At 36.4% G+C, this 21,265-nt stretch overlaps 1 protein-coding gene across 7 annotated transcripts in view; it reads right to left on the bottom strand.

Moving 5' to 3' along the window:
- PTPN4 (protein tyrosine phosphatase non-receptor type 4) overlaps window positions 1-21,265 on the bottom strand; it is a 229,992-nt gene that overhangs the window by 42,064 nt on the left and 166,663 nt on the right. For all 7 annotated transcript variants that reach the window (XM_072613348.1, XM_072613351.1, XM_072613349.1 and 4 more), the window contains 2 exons: window positions 7,864-7,989; window positions 6,695-6,853 (listed from right to left, as the gene is read on the bottom strand). In XM_072613348.1, the coding sequence (XP_072469449.1) occupies window positions 6,695-6,853; window positions 7,864-7,989 (285 nt within the window). The remainder of the gene's footprint in view (window positions 1-6,694; window positions 6,854-7,863; window positions 7,990-21,265) is intronic.

The following is a 21,265-nucleotide window of genomic DNA, read 5'->3' as shown; positions in this document are numbered from 1 at the left end:
TCAGGATAGTACAAGACCTGGCACCTTCTACATTGAGGGATAGAAGGGAATGGAATAGGATATTCCAGAAGTCAAAGGAACTAGGACTGAAGCCAAGAATCACCTACCCAGCAAAACTGACTATAATACTTCAGGAGAAAAAATGGTCTTTCAATGAAATAGAAGACTTTCAAATTTTCCTGATGAAAAGACCAGAGCTGGAAAGAAAATTTGACTTTCTAACACAAGAATGAAGAGAACCATGAAAAGGCGAACAGCAAAGAGAAATCATAAGGGACTTACTAAAGTTGAACTGTTTACATTCCTACATGGAAAGACAATATTTATAACTCTTGAAACACTTCAGTATCTGGGCACTGGGTGGGAGTACACACACACACACACACATGCACACGCGTACACATACATAGAGACAGAGTGCACAGAGTGAATTGAAGAGGATGGGATCATATACTAAAAAAAAAAAAAACAAAAAAAAAAAAACGAAATCAAGCAGTGAGAGAGAAATATTGGGAGGAGAAAGGGAGAAGTTATATGGGGCAAATTATCTCTCATAAAAGAGGCAAGCAAAAGACTTATTAGTGGTAGGATAAAGAGGGGAGGCAAGAGAAAAACACGAGGTCTACTCTCATCACATTCCACTAAAGGAAAGAATATAATGCCCACTCATTTTGATAGGAAAACCTATCTCATAATACAGGAGAGTGGGGAACAGGGGCACAAGCAGGATGGGGGGGAGGATAGAGGGGAGGGCATGGGGAGGGCATGGGCAATCCGAGGTTGACACTCATGGGGAGGGAAAGGATCATAAGAGAATAGAAGTAATGGGGGACAGGATAGGATGGAGGGAAATATAGTTAGTCCTATACAACACAACTAGTAAGGAAATCATTTGCAAAACTAAACAGATATGGCCTATATTGAACTGCCTGTCTTCCAAGGGGAAGGGGTGGAGAGGGAGGGAGCTAAAGAAGTTGGAACTCAAAGTGTTAGGACCAAATGTAATGTTCTTACCACTGGGTAACAAGAAATACAGGTTAAGGGGTCAAGAAAGCTATCTGGTCCTACAGGACAAAAGAGAAGACGGAGACAAGGGCAGGGAGGGAGGATAGAAGAGAGAGCAGATAGGTCACAGGGGCAATTAGAAAGCTTGGGCCTGGGGGGGGGGGGGGAGGGGGAAAAAAGGGGAGAAAATTTGTAACCCAAAATTGTGTGAAAATAAATGTTAAAAGTTTAATAATAAAAAAATAAATAAATAAAAAACAATAACCTCAAAAAAAAAAAAAAAGAAGTTTCACAATCTAGGACCCCTAATACTCATCACCAGAAATGGGTAACTCAGACAATGGGGAATGGGAGAAAATAGAATGTCATAGGGTTGCTCAAGACAATAGAATGCTATGGTTTCAGAAGCTGTCCTGGGTCAGAGCACTGGACAGTAAGGTCAGGGACTGTGAGGTTATAATGCTAAGTTCAGGTCCACAGCTGGGAGAGCCAAGAACTCCTCAAGAATACTGCCTGGCCTGTGTAGTTCAAACCATAGTAAGAGCTGACAAATTATGCTAGCAAGCATCCCAGTAAAAACAACTGAAGAAATGTTTTTATCTTTAAGGATAAATGTTAGTTACAACCAAGTTGGTACAAAGCATGGGAAGGAAAAAAGGATAAAAAGGATACTATAAATCATTTCATTGTACTTCAGCTTTTAATTTAGTTAGAATGGCTAACATAAAGATTTAGAACATTTTTTTTTTCAAATGGCTGTAGATGACTTGGATATTGAGGGATGGAGAAAATAGGGCTAATGCAGGAATTTGTTCTGCTTGACTACACACACACATTTCTAAGGGTTTGGTTTTTCTTGCTTTCTCAAATACAGAGAAGGAGTAGGTAGGAATGAGAGAATTCTGAGCTGAAAATGAAATAATTTTTTTATTGTAAAAGCAAATACAATTTGGAAAAACAAGAATTCTGAGCAATGCAATGAATGAACGATCAACCTTTGATAAGTTGATCTAGCTGCTACCTTCCTAAGAGAGGTGTGATGGACACAAAATGAAGTATAAAATATGCATTTGGGGACAGTGAATATATTTGGATTTGCTTTGTCTGACAATGCTTATTTGTTACAATCACTGTGTTTTCCTATTTTTGTTTGTGGAAAGATACTTGCAGAGAAAGGGGGGAGCTCGAAAGAGTGTTGCCAAAAAAAAAGGAAAAGAAAAAAGACCCCAAAAAACCTAAAGCATCTTAAAAAAAAACACAGAATGGAATAGAAGTTCAGAGGGAAACTGACAAAGAAGGATAATTCTGAAACTGATGGAAATAATCTTTTATTGGTGTTTATTAAATTCAGAATTTTATTTTCTGAAAATAACTATAAATTAAGTAAAGCTTTCATTAGTGTTTGTCTCTACAAAGTTTGTCATTGCATAAACTGTTCTGGTTCTGCTCACTCACTTTGCATCATGTCCTAAAGTCTTTTCAGGTTTTTCTGAAACTATCCCCTCCATCATAAATTAAATGAGTATATTTTTATATGCTGGTGTAGTGTAGTTACTATAGTCTGCTACACAAATATTCTGAACTTAAGTGAAATTTCAGACAAGCATTCATTTATATATTGGTTAACATGTAGCTAGGGCATTTTAAGATGAAATACTAATTATTTTACTTGAGTTAAATAGGACTCTAAAAGTATGTTATACAATATTTGTCTGCGCTATAAAGGTTACAGAGAAGGTATTATGCACCCTATTACATAATAACTTTTGACTGTAAGAAAAGTGGAGATATAAAAGAAAAAAAATTCTAAAATGGTTCAAGGTGTTTAGCTTTTATATTTGGGTTTTCACTCTGTAAAAACAGATGCAACACTGCATATATCTAATACATATGCAATATGTATCTAATATATTGCAGTGATGTACTGCAATATATTAGTATAGTGAATTGTGATAATTGACAATCTATCAATGGGAAAAACTCATCTTCTTTATAAGTATCTATTAAACAACAGTAATCCAAGCAGCTCAGTCTTCAGTCAAAGGAGTTCTATTGGTTATTGCTTTTAACAACGTGCAACACAATCCACAATCAACAAACATGTATTAAGTGCCTATTATGTACCAGCCACTGTACTCAGCTCTAGGCATCCAAAGAAAAGCAAACGACAGTTCCTGCTCTCAACTAGCTTACAACCTAATAGGGGAAACAACGTGTAAACAGCTATGTACAGAAGATCTATAGTAGGATCAGTTGGGACTATACAAAAGGAAGGAAGGCACTGGTATTAAAAAAGGATATGGAAAGGCTTCCTGTAGCAAGTGGGATTTTAGCTGGGACTTCATATTCCTTTCCAGTCTCCTCCATAACAAGAGAAATTTTGGTTCTTTTTAGTTTTGTTACAGAAACAGTCATTCTTCTTACATACTAATAGGAATATGTTAATGTTGGAAGTGTGATTTCACTGAAACAAACACTTGTCAAGTATTTTTAAACTAATTCAAGCTGTGGATTATTTCAATAAATTACAAACGGACACATTCTAACTTGTTCAAGTAGTCACAGGACAAGAAAGGAAATGACAACCTGGGATCTCAGTAATATTGAGAATCAAGTGCTAGATGTAATTACTAATAGATAACTTTAAGCAAAACAAGAAATCACATATGTGATTCTTTGTTCAAGCAAATAAATGAAATATTGACTGTGAACTTTCTCTTCCATCCACCCTCATCTCCCTTTTCCAGCACTTCTGAAGTTTGCAAAAGAAAGAAGTAAAAGCTAGTGAAAAGAATACTAAAGCTTTAATCAAAAGACCCGTGTTCTGGTTTTATTTTTACTACTTTTGTGCCATGTGATCTAAAATCACAATACTTAATGCTTAATTTTTTTCATCTGTAATACCAGAACCACTTCCCTACTTCTGAAAATTCCACAAGATTGAAATTTTACACAAACACAATAAAGACAGCCTAGTACAATGGACTGAACTAAATAGACTAATATACAAGTCCTAGCTTTGCTTAGTAGCTATGAAACTGGCCAATTCACTCAAACTCTTGCAGCCTCAGTTTCTTTATCTGTAAAACAAGGATAGGTCTTACACTAGCTACGTCACAAAGCTGCTGGGCAAAATGCACTCCATAAATTATAAATCTCAATATCTATTATTATTGCTACTTCTTTCATGGTTGTACAGAAAGTATTTTGTAAACTGCCAAGTATCATATTAAATATGGCTATTATGAGGCAAATTAGAATGCCCTGAAAATCACTACCCAATTGTTCCAAGCAATTTAGATATTCTCTTTTTGGTGTATTATCCTATCTTTTATATAATAATTCATTTGCATTCTTTTCAGATTTAGCAAAAGGATAAACTTTAAAGAATTCAGCTCATTTCAACAAGGGTTTACATGCAAGGCATTATGCTAGGTGCCAGGGATACAAAGACAAAAATAAAAATCACTGTGCCCTCTAGAAATTTACAAAGCTGTGGAATTTACACATCTCTTGTTATATTTTGGAGTTCCTCAAAGTAATATGTGCAGAATACTAGAGAAAAACAGTCTGTAGCACACAGTCTGTTAGTATTAAATTAGTAGTAAGATTAATTATGTTTGAAATTGCTTAGGATAGCTAGGTGGTACAGTAGATAGAGCAGTGGAGTCAGGCCTTGGAGTCAGGAAGACTTGAGTTCAAATCCAGCTTCAGACACTTGCTATCCGTGTGACCCTGGGCAAGTCACTTAACCCTAACTCCCCTTTACCCTTCTCTTCTTTGAGTAATAATTTATTATACAGCACCTTAAGCTTTTACACTTATTATTTCATTTGTTCATTATAACACTGTAATGTTTACCACTGAGGAAGCTGAGACTCAGAATAACTCCCCCATGGTCACCCAGTGAATGTCAGAGTAGGGGTTTGAATACAGGTTCAGAATTCTTTCCGTTATATTATTATGCTTCTCATTTGAAGTTCAAATAGAGTCGCAGATTAAAAACTGAATAAACAAAAGCAAAGTTAGTCTTATAATACAGTACTCAGACTGAGAGAGAGCATCAGGTTCTAAAGAAAAAACTGCAAATCACAGGCATGTGATAGATTTTGTTGAATTAAATTTACAGACATTTTGCTAACATGTTCTAAGATTAAATTCTTTCCTTTCCATATGTTTGAATATTTTCTTCAAATAATCTTTGCTGATCATAATTTTTACTTCATTGTAGTAATTGAAGGATGTCTTTGGTATTTCTGCATTTATGAGGTTTAGATGTTGCAGTATATAATCAAATTTAATTTGGGTCACTCTTTACTGTTGAATTTTTCATTAATTTGTTTAGGTTGGAGGAAATGAACATTGAGATCTCCAACTATAATAGTTTTGCCTCCTAATTCTTCCTGAAATTTGATTAACCTTTCCTTCAATTATATCAGCATTATGCTATTTGATGCCTGTGCAGGTTATGAAGAGTGAAGGAAAGGGAAGAAATGAGTATGATTCCTAGGTTGCAAATCTATGGTCTTCAAATGATGGTGATTTACTTAATGGAAATAGGAAAATTAGGCAGAGAAGGGAGAGTTTGGGAGTTAAGGTAAAAAGGTTATGAATTTTGATTTGGAAATGCTGAGTTTAAGACACCTACAGAACAAGCAGACAGAAATTGTCAAATACAGCTGGGCCTTGGGACTAGAGCTCATGAGAGAGACTCTAGACTAAATACACCAATTCTGATATTATCTGGATAAAGCCATAGTTGAACTGATGGAAGCCTGATATCAGCAATGTAAGCTACACCACCACAAAAATATTTCATAACTATCCCATTCCTCTACTCTGCCACCCCAAATTCTAATCATTTTATCACTCCTGGGCAGTTACAATAATCTCCTCACTGGTCTTCTTGCCCTAACTCTTCCATCTTGATCCTATTATCCACACAGCTGCTATTACCCACACTGATATTCCTAAGACACAAATCAAACCTTTCCATTCTTCTCCTCAAGGACCCTCTGCACTTTTTTTTATAGAGATGGATTAAGAATTTATGGGGATTCCAGAATACTTAGTCTGTGTTGATGACATATAATATGGATCAGTAAATTAGTATTTAAATTTTATGATATATACATGTGATTATATTACAGCACAGGTTGAAAAGATACTTATACTAGATCAGCTTATATACAAGGTTTTATGATCATATAGAAATGTTTAGATACTTACCTATATGTAAGTCTAAGTATTCTGCATCACTGGTTCTTCTCATGCTAGAGCAGGAAGACCACTTCCTCATATTTTTCTTGGCTACTGAACACTTCTCTGACACAACTCTTTCCACCCTCCGACACTTACAAAAAAGAAGTGAGCTGTCTTTACTCTGGCTACTTCTCCCCTTTTCCTTTCTTCCACTGGTGCCACATTATGCCCATAAACATGCAAGAGTGGTTAATCATTATTCAGATATAATCCCAGTTAAATGAAATGACAGAAAAATTACAAATTCTGTACTAATATGAACCCTGATATACAAACTCATATGAAGTACATAGTTTCTATAAATATCAAGTAATATATAAATTGAACTATACATTTAGGTACCTTCAATTTTAATGCTACTTACCTGATAGAATTTGAAACACTAAAGAAAATACTGGTGAAAGAATTGAATAAAATAAATGCTTACGGTGATGATTCCAGAATGATGCTATTAGCCTGTGTGGATGATGGAGATCTATGATTCACAAAAACTTCACTTGGAGAGTTGTGGACTATATGGTCTACCAAATGTCCAACTGAAGATGGTCGTAGTCGGGTTCCCTCTTGTGTAAATGCAGAATTGCGACTAAATATAAGTTGGATAAGATTTTTTAAAAAACTTTTAATTTAAAATTTTTTTAAACTGTGAAGTTACACCAAAAAGTTTTCTTTTAAAAAATAAAAAGCTTTTTGAATATTCCTGTTTTCATTTTCTTAGTAATTCCATCAATAATGGAAATGGACATGTTATTAAATCACTGACATTTTAAACTTTTTACTTGTTAAATATTTTTATTGTACATGTATGTATAGTTTCAAAATTGTGCTGCTCAGCTCCAATCTCTCCAATCCAACCCTCATTTTCTTGAGTGAGTTCAGCACTCTGAAAATGTAAGACTGTGTAGAACTGCAAGCATTTTCTTTTAAGGTGCCTCAAAGATTTGTTTTATTTTTGTTGTTATATGAAGTTTCAATGGCCTGGTTATCATCCAGATGTGGCTACTGGAGAGAGACAGAGAGAGAGAGAGAGAGAGAGAGAGAGAGAAAGTGTGTGTTTGTGTATGTGTGTGTGTGTATGTGTGTGTACACAAATGATAACAAAGTTTAAAGTGATTTTCATAGGGCAGAAACTCATCTTAAAAAATTTATAATAATAGAGACAGTGAGAAGCTAGGGATAATGTGAAGAGTGTAGGTCAGATTTCCCAAGCTTTTTTAGAGACTCAATTATTCTGAAGCTATGAGATCACTTCTGAAGAGTGGCACTAGGATAATTGATAATGGGAGCTACTGACAGGTAAGGTATCCATAAGATACCTTATAATATAAGAGATAGAGCATGACAATAGCAACTAACTTACAGTTCTACCTTGGGTTCCAGTGGTAAGTAATTGGTCACCCATAGTGTTAACTCAATTATATTGGAAAGGGTAACAATCCTTTTCACCTGTTCATGATAGAATGGGAACTATGGAGCCAGAGCAGAAATATACTGTATGATTAGCTAAAATTATAGACCTACATTGTAATCTGGGAGCTGGACAACACTGACAATTAGGTTCATACTATTGCAAACCTGAGGTCATATTTTACTTACTGATTTGGTGTTCCAGGTGGAGAGCGTGATGGTAAACTCTGTGTTTCTAATCTTTCATCAGACAATGAATTCCTACTCACTACTTCCCAATCCATCAATTTCCGTGCCAAAGGTTTACTTGGGGATCTGCAGAAATAATAAGAAATGGCTAAAATTATAACACAGGACTTAGTTTACCTAACCAAACCTTAAATGAAATCAGTATTTCTTTAATATGAATGAAATATTCTCTGAAGTAATTACATGCAAGAAATGAATGTTTTCAGTATTTTTCAGTGTTCTTTGTCCTCATTGTGACATCTTATCATCCTCCCTCCTACCCCACCCCCCCCAGCCCATCACTTTGTACTGGCTACACTCCCATCTCTTCCCCATTTTGAACTGTTAGTAAATAAGTTCAACTCTACACCATCCTCTTCTCTTGAGTTCCTTGCCCCTTTATCCTATCATCAATCTTCTCTTGCCAAGCCTTAGCCTTAGATTACTCTCATCATCTTGTGCCTTCATTCCTATTCACAAACTGGGAAAAATGTATACTGATTCCACTACAAATTTAAGTTACATAATTTCAACTTAGCCCTCACTGGAGTAAGGCAGTCCTCCATATATGATTCACTAACCCACTCACCACAAAGGCTTTTCCAAACCTTTTCATCCCTCCTCAAACCAATTATGGCTCCCTTTCCCATCACCCTCTCGGCTGAGAAGCTTGCCTCATATTTCACAGAAAAAATTGAGGCCCTTCTCTAAGATCTCTCTCTCTTTTCCCATCCTCCTCATCTCACTCAGATACCTTTTCCCACTGCGTCCTCTTTTACTCTTCTCTATGAAGAAGTGGCCCTTCTACTTGCAAAGGTAAACTCTTCTGCATGTACAAGAGATCCTTATTTCATCACTCCTTGCTTACTGGTTGGTTACTTCCTCATGGTCTACAATGACACCCAGGTTTCACCCATTCTCAAAAAAATCTCACTTGATTTAGCCACCCCAATTATGACTGTTTTGCATGTCTACTCCTTTTCATGGCTAAACTACTTGAGAAGGCTGCCTACAACTGGTGCATCCACTTCCTTTCCTCTCACTCTTCTCAATTCTCTTTAGCCTGTCTTCTGAACTCACACTGGTCATTCAAGAAAAATAGCTCTCTAAAGTCACTAATGATCTTTTAATTGCAAATCTAATGGCCTTTTCTCAGTCTTTATCCTTCTTGACCTCTCTCCAACCTCTGACACTGTCAAATCACCTTCTTGTCTCTGATACTTTCTTCTCTTTACGTTTCTGTGACAACAATCTATCTCTCTTGATTTTCTCCTAGCTTTTTTGGATCATCATCTATATTATGTCCAGTAATTGTGAGTGTCTCCCAAAGCTCAGTTCTGGACTGCCTTCTCTCTTCATACTGTTCATTTTGTCTAGCGATCTCATCAGTTCCCATGGATTTAATAATCATTTCAATGCAGATGATGCTCAGATCTATTTATCTAATCATAACATCTTCTGTGACTTCTAGTCTTACAAACCCAACTGCTTATAAGGACATCTTAAGCTCAATATCCTATATTTAAACTCAATATATTCATAACTGAGGTCATCATCCCTCTTGCCCCTTTCTCTCTTTCTTATTACTACTGAAGGTACTACCACTTTTCCATTCACTAAGGTTAATATCCTCAATTTCTCTTTCTCATACATTTCCCCTTCCCCTAATACATTCTTTTAACAAGTCCTGTCCATTCTACCTTCACAATATCTCATACACACCCCCTTCTCTCCTCTAGCATTGCTATTACCGTGGCCCAGGTCCTTATCACCTCAAAACCAGACAATTGTAAGAGCCTGGTGGTTGGTCTCCCTGTCTCAAGTCTTTCCCCACTCCACTCAGCTTCAAAGTGATCTTTCAAAAGTATAGGTCTGACCATGTTATTTCCTTATTCAATAAACAAAAGTGATTTCCCATTACCTCCAGGATAAATATAAAATCCTGGTTAGTTTTTAAAGTCTCATAACCAGGATCTTTCCAATCTTTATATAAATTATTCCCCTTCACATACTTTATGATCCAGTGATACTGTTCTTGAAGGAAGATGCAACATCTCCCTACTCTACATTTTCACTTATTGCCTTCCATGCCTTGAATTCTTTCCCTCCTCTCTTCTATCTCCTGGCTAAGTCTCAACTAAATTCTACTTTCTGCTAAAAGCTTTCCCCAATACCCCTTCTATCTGTTTGGACGATTTTGTGCCATCCTTTCAAATAATAGGATTTGAGCAATCTTAATCTGAGTCTGTGAGCTTCTGTTTAAAAACATATTTTGATAATGTATATGTAATTATTTATTTCCTTTGTAATAACATATATTTACATTTAAAAACATTATTCTGAGAAGGGGTCCATGTACTTCATCGGACTGTCAAAGGAGTCCATGACACACCCAAAAGGTTGAGAACCCCTGCCCTACAGACTGGGAATCACTTCTGTGGTAAGAGTCAACTCAGACTATTTCCAGACATTGACATATAATTCCTGGGTTGTAGAATGAGCTGAAATGACAAATTTTATCTTTGGTAAACTCTTACTTCTCCTATCAATGATCCTTTCCTTTCTCCTGATAGCCTTCTTCCACTTTTTTCCATCATTCCCTCCCCTCCCAGCTCACCCATCCTAGACCTCATTTCTGTTAATTCCTTTAAAGCCTTTCCAGGAGTGTTCACATTTATTAAAAGGACGACAGTTTCATAGACCCAAAAGAGGGTGTGAGGGTGTGCGTGTATGTGTATGTGTATGTGTGTGTGTGTGAGACAGAGAGAGAGAGAGAGAGAGAGAGAGAGAGAGAAAGAGAGAGAGAGAGAGAGAGACAGAGACAGAGAGAGACAGAGAGAGAAAAGAGAGAAAAAAGAGAGAAAAAAGAGAGAGGAGACAGAGACAGACACAGAGACAGAGAGAGACAGAGAAAGAGAGAGAGAGAGAGAGAGACACACACACACACAGACAGAGAGACAGAGACAGAGAGAGAGAGACAGAGACAGAGAGAAAGAGGAGAGAGGGAGAGAGAGACAGAGACAGAGAGAGAGAGAGAGAGAGAGAGAGAGAGAGAGAGAGAGAGGAGAGAGGAGAGAGAAAAGAGAAAAGGTGAGAAAAGTACATTAGCATGGTCAGTGTGTCTCAAAATTAGGGCCAAGAATTTCCAGCTTTATTAATGCTGGGTAATAGAAAGAGCACATATATTTGGCAGCGTGGCTAGTGTTGAATATTATATATTTATGTACAGTCATGATGTGTTTGTTCTGTTATATAAACCAGAAATCTAGTTACATCTCTACTTGTTCAAAAAAAAAAAAAAAACCCACCACCAAAAGATACTAAATGTAAAATCCCAATATGACAAAGATTTGATTTAGATAACTTTAATTAAAAAAGGGAAAGAACTTGGGGAAAGTATATAGAAATCTTAAACAGAGATCATTAGCAATATGACTTTCATGCAGACATTTATGCAGATTAATGGTTTGTTTCCTTTTTTCTTTCAGAAGTGATTGGGGTTAAGTGACTTGCCTAGGGTCACAAAGCTAGTCAGTCTCTGAGACTGGATTCAAACTTGGGTCCTCCAGATCCCAGGGCTGGTGCTCTATCCACTGCAACATCTACGCATCGCAAGGGATTGCTTCTTAAAAACCTAAATGTAGAAGTTAACATTTTGGCCAAAATGCCTTTGAGAAAAATATGTCAGGCACCAAAAACAAAGATCATTTGGGCATAAACATTAATACTATGGATGTGTTAAAAACATTAATAATTAACAAATTTCTTGTTTTTATTCTCAAATTTTATAGTTATTTAAATGCATATTATATAAAAAGAAAGTCAATAAAAACTTCTTGTTTATACTTTCACACTGTGCATTGTAAGTACTATTTTGAAGTTTGTGACTACCTGTGCCATTTCACAAAAACTGTATTTCATAAAATTAATACTTTTATATGATCTTAAAAGAGATTTATAGACATTATTTTCCAAATGCAATAAAACACTATTTAAGATTGTGTTTGCTATCTAAATACAATACATTTGATGTTTAAGGCCAAAATAAACCACCTTTTTCTCTTGAAATATATTTTGCTCATATTTTTATAGGGATAAAAAAAGGTTAGGAACAAAGATGAGTCAGTACAATATTGTTTTTCTTTTGATCAATGGTTTTCATTAAAAAAAGTTCTGATGAAAAAAATTAACACCTATATAGTCAATTTGTAGCTTACATTGGAGAAGTAATACTAACTGTAGATATGAAATCAAGTTGACTAAATGAAACGAGTGCTTAACAGGGAAAACTTCAAGTGTATCACACACGTTGAGGAGGAATACTAAAATATTCCAAGTTACAATCTGATTTAGAATGTTCATCTCGTCTGCCTTCATTAGCTACACTTTGCCTATACTCATTCTCCAGTGTTTGGCAAATTTTCATTCTATCTTTATTCTCTCAATACTAGTTACATCAAGTCTTCATGACAATAAACCATATATCCCTTCCCCGAGCAAACTCCGAAATATCCTTTAACCCACCCCAGATTTGCTTACCCCTTCCACTGTGTTCAAAATTAAATGATTTCCCTTAATTTGAGACCTCATCATCCCATGCTCCTTTCATCTTCCATAATTCACAGAGATTTTGTTCCCCTAGAAAATGCATCCCTAGCCATCCTTTCCAATACTGGTTGTACCTTCTCTTTCACACCCCAACTCTCCTGGTCCCAAAGTAGGAATCAGAATACTCATTGCCCCTCACTGACACTTTCAAGACTCTCAATTACTAACCTCTCCTCTTTTACATTACTTCTATCTAAATTTATCATTCATTGCAGATTCTAGCCACTCTTATCTCTTGGGCCCAAAATATTCTCTCTTAACTCAAAACTCTTTGATCTACTCAGCTCTTATTACCGAGTCATCCACTTCACTCAGATACAAAATGGGACAGTCATACCCTTGATCTTGCATCTCCCAAAGTGTTTAATTTCCTTAATAAATGCAAAATTCCTATGTAAATTCCATAATATCTTATTCTTCCTGCCTCTCCCTATGCTTTACTCCACTTAAACACATACATAGTCTTGTTTAAACACCTCTACATCCATGATTAATCTCATTCAATTGTCTTCTCCAATAGATTGCTCCCCTGCACTGTTCCCATTCTCTCACTAATCTTCAGTCTCTCCATCTGCCTACAAAAATACCCATGTCTTCACCATCCTTGAAAAACTTTCAATCTCACCATTCTCAATAGCCATCATCTTATATCTCTCCTCTCATTTTTGGCTAAACTTGAGAAAGCCATTTATGTACTTGGTCTCTACATCCTTTCTTCTCATTCAATTCCACTTCTGACTCCATTTAAGTAAAAATACTCTATACAAAGTTATTAATGATGTTGTAATTGCCAAATCTAATGGCATTTTCACAATCCTCACTATCCTGGTCTCTCTGCAGACTCTGACCTTGTCTGACTAACGCCTTTGTCTCCAACTCCCCTTCTCTCCAGCTTCTCTGGACATTGCTTTGTCCGGGTTTATCTACCTGTCTGTCTGCTCTTCTCAGCCTCTTGTTGGATCTTTATCTAGCTGATGTCCACTAATCAGCGCCTCAAAGCCCTCTTCTCCTTATATACCAGGGTAATTAAACTACATTCCATGAACTTAAAACAAAATTTTAGTATCATTTCCCTTGTAATCCAACATATTTTGTGTTAATGCATTTGAAATGATTAGTCAAGAAGAGATACAGAGACATCACCAAAATGCTTAAGGACTGCAACAGATTATATAAAAACAAATAGGCTAAGAACCTCTACTCTGTATCTTAAATGGTGATCTCAGGTTCCCCAGTTTCAATTATCACCTCTACGCACATGATTCTCAGTCTACTTATCTAGCACTAATATCTTTCCTGAGCTCCAGTTCTCAAATCACCAACTATCTATCTCTGAACTCAATGTTCTGTAAACATTTTAAACTCAACATATCCAAAATGAAATTTATTGTTTCTTACCAAATCATTCCTGTATCTTCTAAATATAGTGGTATTTTTTACAAGTGGTACAAGGCGTTATCCTCCTTCTGATAATGCAGGCTTCACAACCTCAGTATCATTCTTAATTCCTCAATCACACTCCCTATACATTCAAACTGTTGTTCAGTCTTGTTTCTACCTTCACAACATCTTATTTATGTGTCACTTTCTCTTCATTTATAGTTCTATTAAATTTGTCACAGCGAAAAGAAAAAAATACTACCTTATGTTCCTAGTTTATTAAAAACAGACAGGTCAAACGGACTATGTCTTAAAAATGTATAAAATCAATTCCTTATCTCAACTCTGATAATCAAAGTTAAGTAACAACCTACTAACTGTACTCTATGAGAACATTCAATTCCTGAGCAGGAGTTATAACAGTCAACTTTTGTCTCCTTTGGGGGAGAAAGATTCATTTGAAGAAAACAGAACACACTCACCTTTTATATTCTAGAGGTTCAGGATCTGTTACGACTCTGTTACTGTTTTAAACATAACTTGAACTATTTTGTATCCTAAGTAAATTTCAGATATTTATTTTATTAACAGTTTTAACCTCAGGGACCCACCCACACTCAAGTTTCCTGTTGAGGAAATTTCAGAGAAAAAAATACCACATCGTATCTGTGACTTTGCAGTGTGGTAAGATCTATTTTCTGACCATAGCACTCTTTTTCTGCTGTGTGCGTATATTCTTATTCTCTTTCCTCAGACAATAAAATACACCGAACATGATTGCTGAAATACTTCTAGGAAGCTAAAAAGCAAAAAAAAAAAAAAAATTCAAGTAAAATAACTTGCCTAATTACTGTTGAAAATTAGTCTTTCTTTTGTAGAAAATGTTCAGCAGAAATTTATTCTATATTTTTGGAATCTGAGTAGACAATATGTCACCAAGACAAGGGTTCTATATCTTGTCAATATGTTAGTGAAATAAATTAATTTAGCAATTGTTAAAGCTATGAAGTATTCTAGAAAGTACAATCATGTCATTAGAACAAGGTTAAGATATTTCATAGAAAGTTTATAAGATGAGAAACTAAGGGCCAAATGTCACTGTTTAAAATAATGGTGCTAATTAAGACAAGTTGAGTCCCATATTGCAATAAAGATATCTGTCTAAAAAGATTCCCAACCTCTAGCTAATGGCTTACTATTTCAAGCAGGACTCAAGGCAAATGTATTATAGCACAATTAAATAATTAGGACAGTCCTTTGGAATTTACTCTAATGGGATTTGATCTGTACTGGTAGTACACTGAATATGATTGATTCTGGTTACAAAAATCTGCCAAGTTAAAGATGAAATATTTTATTTGGTAACTACAAATACAGAAATACCCATTAAGAAAGTTTCAAATCAGATTAAAAATATTGGTACATTTCTGAAAACTTGTGACTTAAAATGATCTCATTTAAAAGGAAAGATATTCCAAGTATTTTATAGGCAATATTAATCTCAAAATATTATTCACTGGATGTTGTGGGACTCAAAGAATTTTCAAAAGCAAGCCTTGACATGGTGAACTCATCCAACCTCATGTTCTGTATAGTTTTGGCAATCATACTCAACAAGCACCTACTATGTGTATGCTAGGCACTTTGGAGTTAAGACAAATAAAAAAAAAAATATGGTCTAAGTCCTCAGAAACTTTTAATTTAGGAAAAGTTAATATGATATGCATACAAATAACTACTATACAAAATGGAATGTGGCAAGTGAATAAGAAAAATGTAAATAAAATACAATGAAAGGTCAGAGGCAAAAGATTTGTTTGGGTGTATGGAGGTCAAGAGAAGACTTGGTAACATCCAAATTAGGCAATGAAGGATGGTTAACAATTTTTTCAAAAACGATTTCTTTTAAAATGGTAATGACTAGGGTATTCTAGGTCTGAGAAGACATGAATCACAGAGTAGGTCACCACAGAACAGGACTACTTTTCCACCGACCAAGATGACTTGTGATAACTTCAGGAGAAGTGGAACAGGGTTGGATGCTATAACTAATCACATAGGTTATGTGCAGCATCAACAGCAATGGAATATTTGTATATAATCAATTTTTGTGTATTTTGTGTATAATCAAAGTTATAAAGAAGCATACTGCAAAGTATACATCAGTCATGTAAACAAGTGACATCACTGTTGTTAGAGAGGTAAAGAATACTTTTATAAACTACATCAACAACCATAATCTTTCTACATATGTAATCTTTTCTTTCACTACTCTCAGAGTACCACAAGTCATCCTGTTACTTCTCCCTCCACATTACCTTGCACACATGGTTCCTTTTTCTCTACTATTTTCATTATGTCTCACCTCAACTTGGCAGGAATCTAATTGGTCCTCTCCCTACCAATCCATCCTCCACACAGCTGTCAAAGTGATATTCCTAAAGCCTGATTCTTACCATGTTATTCTCCTGCTCAATAAACCGCAATGGCTCCTCATTACATCTAGAATAAAATATTCTTTGTTTGGCTTTTAATGCCCTTCACAGCAACTTCTGATCTTTTTAGCCTTATTATACCATAATTTTTATACTCAACCTACCTGACCTCAATGCTTTCTTCACAACAAGACATTCCATCTAACATGCCTGTGTCTTGGCATACACTGTCTCCTATGCCTCTCTCGTTCTCTAGAGAATCCCTAGCTTCTTTCAAAGCTCTATTTACTTGCCACCTACTCCATATCCTTCAGCACCTGGTGCCTTGTCAGGAATTCAATCAGTCAATAAGCATTTATTAAGTTCTTGCTATGTGTCATGCAATGTGCTAAGTTCTGGGTATACAAAGAAAGGCAAGAAGAGCACCTGCCTTCAGGAAACTCACATTTTAACAACATGCAAGTAACTCTGTACATAAAAGATATAGTGTAGAATGGAAGGTACTTAGTACCTAGGTGGTAAAGTAGCAAAGACTACTGGGCCTGGAGTTAGGGAGACTTGAGCTCAAATTCAGCCACAGACTTACCAGCTGTGTGACCCTGGGCAAGTCACTTAATCCTATTTGCCTCAGTTCCTCATTCGTAAAATAGGCGGGAGAAGGAAATGGCAAACCATTTCAGTATTTTTGCCAAGAAAATCCAAAATGGGGTCATGAAAGGGCCGGATCCAACTGAACAACAACAAGAAATGGAAGCGAATCTCAAGACTAGCAGGAGGCAGAGACAGTGGAGGAGTGACTGACATCATACGTGATGTGGGAATTAGGCCAAATCTAGAAGGAAAGGAGGAAAGCTAGGAACTGGAGATGAGGAGATAATCTGTGAAGAGGAATGATGGCAAGAATACCAAGGGTGAGGAACAGCAAGTAGGCCATGGTGACTGGAATGAATAAAACAGGAAAGGACAGAAAGGAGCTTTCTGTTAAGGGCTTTAAATGTCAAAGACATCAATAAAAATGGATTAATTTTTCTTAGAAAATTGATCATGGAGGTAAAAGGAGCCTTTTGAATTTATGGAGCAGAGGTGTAACATGGCCAGACTTTTAATTTAAGAAAATCACTTTGGCAACTAAGTGGAGTATTAATAGACTAAGTAGGGAGAGAAAGAAGGAGAGATGAGGGTGATGGCTAAATTTGAGAGTTGGCTATGTGAGTGGAGAGAAGGGGAAACAAGAACGGTATTGTGAAGGTAGAAAACAATAAGACTGGACGACAGATTAAATAAATGGCAGGGGTGGGGGGAGAGCAAGAGTGAGGAAATAGGAATGACAGTGAGGCTGTGAGCCTGAGTGACTGGGAGGATGATGATGTCCTGTATAGTAACTGGAAAATTTGGAAGAAGGGTGAAAAGTTTGGGGTGAAAAACTGAGCTCTATTTTGGATAGGATGAGTTGAGATGTCTACAGAACATCCAATATGAGATGTCCAAGAGGCAGGTGGCGATGCAGAAGAGAGATCAGGTCTAGATATCTCTAAGTCTAATCTACACCTACATCCAGATAACGTATATTTGTTGTCTCTCCCAAAAGAATGTCAGTTTCTTGAGCCAGAGACTATTACTTGCAGGTGTTTGGTACATGGAAAGCACTTAATATATACTTACTGATTCATTATAAGATAGATTATGTCTTGGCAGAAGAAAGCAAAACAATTTTATTCTTTTATTTGTAAGCAGATAAAACATCAAACTACCTTAAATTTCTTTAAGTTTCTTATTCCAGGGGGCTCACAACATCTATTTCAGTGGTTTAGGGTACTAGTACTGGTACAATTATAAAAAAGCAATGAATCATTTAGAAGTGCTCTCCAGCTTCAAAACAAGGAAAAAAAAGTTTTTACTTAAATCTTCAATTTAGGTCAAGAAAAACAAATTATGCATAATGATTACACATTTCCTCTAATCTAAAGATGCAGAAAAGTACAAAAACTTCAATGTGCAATAATCTCATGACAAAATAACTTTTGTACTAATGCTTATTGTGGGGTTTTTTTTTTAAAGCTCCTCATTCCAAAACCTGTGTCTAATATAGAAATACTGAAGTCCTCACTGGCTTTAACTCACAGACTTCCCAAGTACAGATTACAAATAACTTTAACAAATATTACCCAAAGTGGAGGTATATATATACCTTAATAGAATTTAGAATATCAGTGCACTGTAAGAAACAGTTTGACTAAAATAGCCTCAATTTTGATACATTTAAACATATAAATTGCTATTGTGATTTAAAGTAATTAAAAAGAACATTTTGATACTGGTACATTGTTGGGGATGGAAGCTCAATTCCATGTGGACAGTCTTGGGCGGGTAAAGGTGGGAACTTCTAAATCTTAGAGTGATCATGAGGCCCCCCAGAAAACAGCAGGGAATCGAGGAGTGAGACCGAGCAATCTCGTGTATTTCTGCCTCTTCCCGTGAGAAACGTGATGGGAGGAGCATCCCTCTCGAGACTGTCCCGGATCTGGGCACACCTATTGTTATCTAACGGGCACGGTATTCAGGTGCAAACTATGCGGCTGGAGAGCTTAAGTAGGGTCAGGAAAGCCCGAAGGCTCTCTTAGCGCGGAGGGGCCCTGACAGGACAGAAGGCTCCGTTTTCCCTCTCTTCGCTCTCCCCTCCCCCTCTCTCCCCACTTACACTTCTGCTTCCAATCTCTTATCGTAAGATCTTTGCCTCCTTGGGAGATTTTCTCTCTCCCTCCTAAGGAAGAGCTTCCCCTGCACATGTAACCGAGACCCTGAATAAAGCCTAACCCTTGTTCGACTCCGGAAAGTCTCTTCTCTCATAGGTTTATCCGGTTTGGCCAGCCGAAGACCTGCGATAGAGGTAAGGTAAGACTCGGGTAGCCCTCAGGCCTCTAGGCCTGGCAGTACATGATGCAAAACCTTGAACCTAACACATCTAGCACACTGCTCAAAACAATAGCTAGCTGGTGAAGTAGATACAGCACCAGGCCTAGAGTCAGGAAGACTCAACTTCTAAGTTCAAATCACACCTCAGATACTTACTAGCTGTGTGACCCTGGGCAAGTTACTGAACCTGTTTGCCGCAGTTTCCTCATCTGTAAAATGGGCTGCAGAAGGAAAGGGCAAACCCCTCCAACATCTTTGTCAAGAAACTTCAAACAGGGTCATAAAGGGTCAGATGCTACTGCAAAGACTGAACAACAAAACAGTAGGCTCAACTGAACTGTTTTGTTGACACAGGTGAATGCGTGAGTTTATGTTAGCATTTGGTAGCAAAACTAGTTAGCCTACTCTGACCTAAAGCCACATTTCTATTCCATTTATGAGTTAAACTAGGGCCATACAGCTTAAATTCACAATAAGGACTTTAAATACTTATTAATCATGTCCATCTATTTTCTTATGCAAAAAGATCACCAATGCACCTTTCCCAATTCAAGTTGCATTTTTCCCCACTCCCCAATATCAACACAATGAATTATTTAGATTTTTAGTTTTCAATTTAATAAGTACTTACTGAGTGCTTACAACACACAAACAAAATAGTTAATAAAATTCCTTGTGCATGACAATGGAACAATAAATTTTGCCAAACTATATAACACTAATGCTCTAAATTCTGGAAAATATCTACAATGCACAGTTATGTTAGGTTCAAGAGGCTTAAAAATATTATTTTAATTGTTGCATCGCTCTTACTTGAGGGATTAACACCATTATGAACAAAACGGCGCACTTTCATGTCTATGGGGGCAAATTCCAGCACTGGATCAGCCCTACTCATATTTTTTTTCCCATTATGACTGCTATAGTACAAAGAAGTGTTTGACAAAGTCAGTGAACCAGGGACTTGATTCATTACAAATCATCTTATTTTATGCTCTCATTGCTACTCAGCAATGAATTTATTAATCTTTTGTTGATTAGACTAATGTATATACTAGTTGGGCAGTATAGTATATACTATATACTATATATAGTATATAGTACATACTAGTTGGGCAGCAAACTTAATTTGTTGCATCATGGTATATAACAGGTCTGCAGGGGATGTCGGGCAGCCCACGAAAAATGTAGAGGAAAACATCCTTAGTTCCACTAGTAAACTTTTTAAATGTGTAGACTCTCCTGTAAATCCCAAAACATGGCCTCTGTCTCTTCCATTCTACTGAAAGGTCCCTGAAACATCAGCAAGTATTGGATGTTTCATCAATTCCAACGCTACTTTCTACATGAAGTCTTCCCTACTCTCCTGGCTGCTAGTACTCTTACTCCCAAAATAACCATGTACTCATTTTATGTATATTTTAAATATATACATATACATTATATATGTATGTGTTAGAATGTAAGCTCCTTGAAGGCTTGGGGATATTTTCCTTGCATCCTTGAGGCTTATCACAGTGCCCAAAACACAGCAGGCACTTAGATGCTTGTTAATTGTCTGAACTGTATTTCTTTGTCCTCCAAATTCAATAACTACGTCTTTTGAATTCTTCCTTCATATTATCTTTTTCATCAGTCATTTCTTTTATCTTCCATTACCATGGCCAGTGGAATATCATCTCACAGCCTGAGTGTTCCAACAGACTTACTCCTTCATTCAAACAATTCTGGCTGTACTCTAATTACTATAAGATTAATATGAAGGTCTATTTATACAGTGCTATAAAGTTTGCACACTGTACTTTCTTGTCCCATACTTTTGCAAATAACATTTCCTTTACCTTAACAGTCTCTTCCCTTGTGTTAATCAATGGAAATCTGTCTCATTCTTTAGTCATGAGCTTAAATTTTACCTCTTCTCTCCTCCATCATCCTCCATCAGTCTGAACTGATGTCTCTCTTCTCTGGACTCTTATAGCAAATATTACCTGTACAATTCATTTCACAATCACCTGCTACCTTGAAAT

The sequence above is a fragment of the Notamacropus eugenii genome, chromosome 5, assembly GCF_028372415.1.
Source record: "Notamacropus eugenii isolate mMacEug1 chromosome 5, mMacEug1.pri_v2, whole genome shotgun sequence".
In the NCBI taxonomy this organism is placed as follows: domain Eukaryota; kingdom Metazoa; phylum Chordata; class Mammalia; order Diprotodontia; family Macropodidae; genus Notamacropus; species Notamacropus eugenii.
The sequence above is the reverse complement of the archived record's forward strand: the minus strand, read 5'-3'. Positions and strand labels throughout refer to the sequence as shown.